Here is a 5,442-nt window from a genome sequence, read left to right as displayed (position 1 = left end):
ATTTGTATGTAAAGGATCCAACGGAAGACAGTAGTTTTTCTGGTACTTTATGTAGATGATATGCTCCTTATTGGAAACAATGTGGAGGTAATATCAAGCATAAAGAGTTGGCTAAGTTAGTGTTTTGGTATGGAAGTACTGGGGAAGCCAATTATATTCTTGGTATAAAACTCTTATGAGACCGGAAGAATAAGTTGTTGGCATCACTTCAGGCTACTTACATTGGCAAAACTCTTGCCAAAAGTCAACATGAGAATTCTAAGAGAAGAATCATAAATTCTCAGATGTGGAATTCATCTTCCTAAGGAGTAACCAAAGACTTATAAGAAGGAAGAATGCATGAGCAGGATATCTTATGCTTTGGCAAAGGTAGACTCATGCATATCATGTTGGGCGTTAAACCAGACATCTGAAATGCAGTGGGAGTAGTGAGATAGTACCATTTTGAACCTAGAGGAATACTAGATTATTGTTAAGCATGTACTCAAGTATCTTTGGAAAACGAGAGATTATATATAGGTATATTCTAGTGGGAGTCTTGAAAAGCTGAGTTTTCAAAAATTCAGTTATTTCAAGTGGATATTGACTCAAGAAAATCAACCTCGAGCTATGAGTTTTTCACTAAACTCAGATAGCATTAGAGGTGTATCTTGCAGACCCAGTTACTAAGAGTTTGTCTGAACTTGTGTTCGAGAGGCATGTTACTTCTTTGGGTCTTAGGAGGATCCCAGACTTGCATTAAGCAAGTGGGAGTTATTGGTTTCATTATGCTCTTGGAGTAAGACTATGAAACAATAAAATAATTTTCTGAATTTCATAAATAAGGTTTTATTTATTTATTTTGCGCACTATTTACAAACATAAAGGTCCGGATCAAATTGTGGAGTATATGATCATATGGATACGTTCATGGAGGACATGATCATAGGTTCTCACAATTGATGAATGGAGTCACAGCCGTTAAATAAAGTTGGGCACTTTATTCAGGCTGCAATATTTTATGAAATGATTTTGTCCGAATCATTGTAAAATATTGGTGTGAATTAACATTCACATTGAAAGGATCAATGAGAGATTTGATTAAGGTTGTTTTTTCTGTCATAAGGTATCAAATCTCCAGTTAACTATAGTTATGTAATTGCTCTTAATCCTGAGTTTATTATAAATAGGTAATCAAATAGTTTTCATTCTTTAATTTACCAACGGGTGAGGTTCGATCTATTGACGGCCAATAACTCGGTATTTTGGGAGTGAGATTATTTGATTATCGGTATTTATGAGATAAACAACAAGGAGTTTATAGGAAATGTCCTCTTGATATGTTTCAGTACTTGGATATTAAAGACACTAGCCAGTGCAATAATCCATTAGAGAAACTATCATAGTCAAGTGAATAAATAATTGATTGGGTTACAGAAAATTAATCAATCAATTATAGACATTCTATAAAGGGGCAATGCATATTCATGTTATAAAGGTCATTAATCTTGGAGTTCACGTTCGGGCTTTTAGTGGAGTAGCGCCGAATTAGATAATCTTTCAAAGATTATCAGGAGCCTTGATGAGTGAAAGATGGTAGATCCCCAGGCTAGCTTGAGACAAGGGATGGGTTGTATAATCAGATGATGATGGCTTATGGGCTACATTGTCTTGGGTTTATGAACTCAAGTTTGTGTCCAAAAGAGCAAGTGGGAGATTGTTGAGTTTAGTATGCTCTTTTCACTTAAGCCCAATGGCTTTAGTGAGAGTGAGCCCAAAGTCCAGTTCTTAACCCATGAAGCTTAGGGTTAGTTTTGGATTGGGCAGGGTATATAAACACACTTTTCTCCCTTGTGCCTCCTAGGGTTACAGACATCAGAAACACAAAGAGGCAGACGTTCATCATCTGAACGGTTGCCCACACGACCACCTGATCCCCTTGAGTCATAGCCTGGAAGATCAACCGTAGAGCGGAATTGCGACCGTTCGTGGTGCGTTGCTGCAGATCGTGAGGCTTGAAGAGGAGAACAGAACGTGAGAAATTGTCACGCTCGCTGCTTCATCTCAGGTAATCAAAGTGGTGTTCTTCATTCCTCATCACATCGGTACGATGCGCTTCCGCGTTTCTGATGATATACCTTCAATCATTCTTCCACATTCCCTGCCTTCAACTTCATCTTCTGCTTGATTCTTTTTTCTCTATGTCGGTGACGCTCTACAAGCTTGTCTTCCTTATCTGCCTTAAATCCTCTCGCATCCTTCTATAGTATTCAGCTTTTTGTTCTGCATAAATATGAGATATACTCAGATGGTCAAATAAACAGTAAAGTCTATGCTTAAGAACATACATGCAACTTAACTACTTCAATGTTTCAAAGTAAGACTGAGTCACATGGTATAGCAAACAAATGAGGTCTAGCCACGGTTAGGTTCTTCAGATCAACAATGATACATACAAAAGTCGCAGAAAATATGAATGGGATCAGGGTTATCAAACTACCAACAAGTTGGACCAAATTGTTAGGAACCCAGAAACAGATTCTGAGCATTCAGAGAGAGATGAGAAAAACAGAGAAATAAAAAAAAAAGAGGAAGAATACTTCTGTACAGTTTATGGAATTATAAATGGAGACCTGAGTAGAAAATTCTCCTTCCAAGCGTTTCCTCTTTCTAGAGCTAATGCTTAGTTCCCAAATGATAGCAAATCAGAATGCCCCCTCTTGTACCATCTCTTCCTATTTAAGCTAATTCCCTAGGTGTAACAACTTTAACCCCCCAAAACAATTATTCTAACTAACTACTCTGCAGCCCAATCACATGCAGACTAAATCCTGCAGTTACAAATACAACAAAGCAATTAGTTACTAATGAGACAACTCTCGAGTGTCAATAATCAAATCAAATAAAATTCTATTTCCTTGGACTGCACAAAAGTTCTTGAAAATTATGACTAGACATGCATTGGCTAACCATCAATAGGAAAAACATTTCAGGTGGCATAATAGTAAAATTATAATACAAGCCTATAACATAAGATTTCCTTCAAGTAAAAGAATTTCTTGACACATGACAGGAAAGTGGAGTTACCTGTTTACAGCTAGAAAGAGAGACGAGTGTTTTTGACTGAAGATGTGTCTTTATGAAACTCCACAGCATATCTAACTTTTGATCCAGAGGAACAATCATCACAATTTGCTTCAAGAGAGTAGGAGTGGCAGTCACAGACTCTTCATGTACGCTCAGACACTCTGGGTCCTTTAAACTTAGTCTTGCAAGATCTTGAATTGACTTTGTTTGAGTTGCTGAGAAAAGCATGGTTTGTCTACGCTTTGGTAGTTGCTGAGAAAAGTGTCGTATCATATCGTGTCACGTGTCAGTATCGGTGCTACATAGGTTGTGAGATGAATACATTTAGTTCCTTCTTGAATCCACTGTCAAGAATACGATCAGCCTCATCTAGTACCAAAACCTGTATCCAGGAAAGCCACCCAATCATTAGCTATGTTTAGAAAATATTTAATGATAAATATTAGTGATTGAATTTGTCAAAAAAAAACACACATGCTTCGGAAGATAAAATTAATATTTCATGCTTTCCAAGGGCTAAATAATAGGTAAACTTAATGGCATAAATACTGTACTCTAACCACTGTAACTAAATCACCTAGGTAGTTTTCAAAAAGTAATAGAAATTTTCTGAAGGTTGTCCAGACAGGCAGCCAGCCAGGTTGGAATACCAAAGTATTATAAAAGGAAGCAGAGCTTGAGTTAATAAAATTACTTAATTGTAATTCTCATTTCAAAGTAAGGTTGAGCTTTATCTATTCTACATTTACAAAAAAAAGAAGAAGTGAAGATTATATTGACCTGCATCTGTGAACAATCAAAATTGGGAGTTTCATCCATGTGCTGTAGAAGGCGATCAGGTGTGCAGATCAATATGTTGAGCTCATTGACACGTTCTTTCTCCATGTCAACATCCTTGCGACCACCAATGAGCAGGCCAGCACTAAAATTATGGTACTTGCCAATGGACTTCAATACATCAAATAGCTGGCCAGCTAATTCTCTTGTAGGCGATATGATGATGCTTCCAACTCCATCTTCAAGTCCCCATCTCTCTCTACGCAATTTTTCCAACACCTATCAGTCACAATCCACCATTAATCAAACCCCAAAACCCCCAAAAGAAGAAAAAAAAAATTATGAAGAGGATAATTCAATAGTAGTGGATCCTTCACTATACGAAGCATCCAAAAAGAAAAAATGTTATCAGACACAATATACTATCAATAACCTGAGAAGTGAAGCACTCACCGGGATAATGAAAGCAAGGGTTTTTCCAGATCCAGTTTTGGAGGCACCTAGGATATCACGGACACAAAGTGCATGGGGAAGAGAAGCCCTCTGAATATCAGTCATGGTGACAAACTTCACTTCTCTCAAGCCATCCTTGGTTTTCTTGGAGAGAGGCAACTGCTCAAACCTCGCCTCACCCGCATAGCGCGAGAAGGTGTTGTCGTCGAAGCGCCCAACAGGGGCATTTTTGGGGAGAGGAGGAAGCGATATGGGGTTGGAACCCCTCTCTGGTAGCTGATTTTGGATCCATGAATCCAACAATTTTATCTCGTTCTCTTCTGAGACTCGTTGTTGCTTCCGAAAGTCCTTCGATTTGGGTCTTCTCATTGCTCCCAAAGGTTGGGAACTGAACTTGGCGATAGAGAGAAAGAGTTACAGTGCTTAAGCATGAAGATGTTATGTTAGAATTTCACATTGTAAGTGTATAACGAACTTAACCATAAATTCAGCAATATAGGACTCAAATAATTCTTTAAACACCAAAGATTGGCTTAAATATAGGAGGGAAACTGAGGAACATGAGAAAGCAATAGCACACATTCTGTAAACAGGCATGCATCTGAACCATCAATTTTATCAAACACCTAGCATGCAATCTCATGCTTATCTAACACGATTTCCTCAACAAAATTCAATGAACAAGCAAGCAGTACACAAAAGTAAAAGCCCATAAAGCACCAAAGTAAGAACAACAACAGGTAAGGTGGTTTCATTTTTTTAACTGGTTTTATGAGAAGCAAGGTTCTCTGCAATAGTAGGCGGAAATATATAATATGGTAATAAGGAATTGAAAATATGCGAGAAATTAGGCGAGTGAGAGGAGCTAGGGCATACCTTAGCTATATGGATAACTCAGATGCAACTGTGGTGGAGGAAGAAAATATAGACAAAGGTGACGGTAGAGGAATATGACGGCGAATAGGTGAGAAAGACAGAGAACTATTTTGTTTAAGAGACGGTAAAATAGTGAGGCGTACGGGTGGCAAAACGGGTCAACACGACACGTCATGCCACAAGCCTTTGACCCGTACACGACACATATTTATTGACTATCAAAAACGCAAACCCGGACACGACCCGCTGCGTGTCACGGGTTGACACGAC

The 5,442-nt window shown here is 38.3% G+C and overlaps 1 protein-coding gene across 1 annotated transcript; it reads right to left on the bottom strand.

The window, feature by feature from the left end:
* Positions 1–1,910: 1,910 nt before the first annotated feature.
* On the bottom strand, positions 1,911–4,771 carry LOC133301539 (DEAD-box ATP-dependent RNA helicase 32-like). Its single transcript, XM_061501183.1, has 4 exons — positions 4,297–4,771; positions 3,847–4,122; positions 3,067–3,448; positions 1,911–2,262 (listed from the first exon to the last, which is right to left on the bottom strand). Exons 1-3 carry the CDS (start codon positions 4,663–4,665, stop codon positions 3,365–3,367), a joined length of 729 nt encoding a protein of 242 aa, XP_061357167.1. The 5' UTR covers positions 4,666–4,771; the 3' UTR covers positions 1,911–2,262; positions 3,067–3,364.
* Between the last annotated feature and the right edge of the window lie 671 nt (positions 4,772–5,442).

Source organism: Gastrolobium bilobum, unplaced genomic scaffold (genome assembly GCF_033153095.1).
Source record: "Gastrolobium bilobum isolate Gb01-03AN ecotype WA unplaced genomic scaffold, APGP_CSIRO_Gbil_v1 utg335674, whole genome shotgun sequence".
Taxonomy (NCBI): Eukaryota; Viridiplantae; Streptophyta; class Magnoliopsida; order Fabales; family Fabaceae; genus Gastrolobium; species Gastrolobium bilobum.
This window is presented reverse-complemented; position numbering and strand designations above follow the sequence as displayed.

Coding starts and splice junctions, on each gene's coding strand:
- LOC133301539 (XM_061501183.1), bottom strand. CDS start 4,665: ATGAGAAGACCCAAATCGAAGGACTTTCGGAAGCAACAACGAGTCTCA. Junction 4,123..4,296: donor CCCTTGCTTTCATTATCCCG/GTGAGTGCTTCA, acceptor TGTGACTGATAG/GTGTTGGAAAAATTGCGTAG. Junction 3,449..3,846: donor TTGATTGTTCACAGATGCAG/GTCAATATAATC, acceptor TCCTGGATACAG/GTTTTGGTACTAGATGAGGC.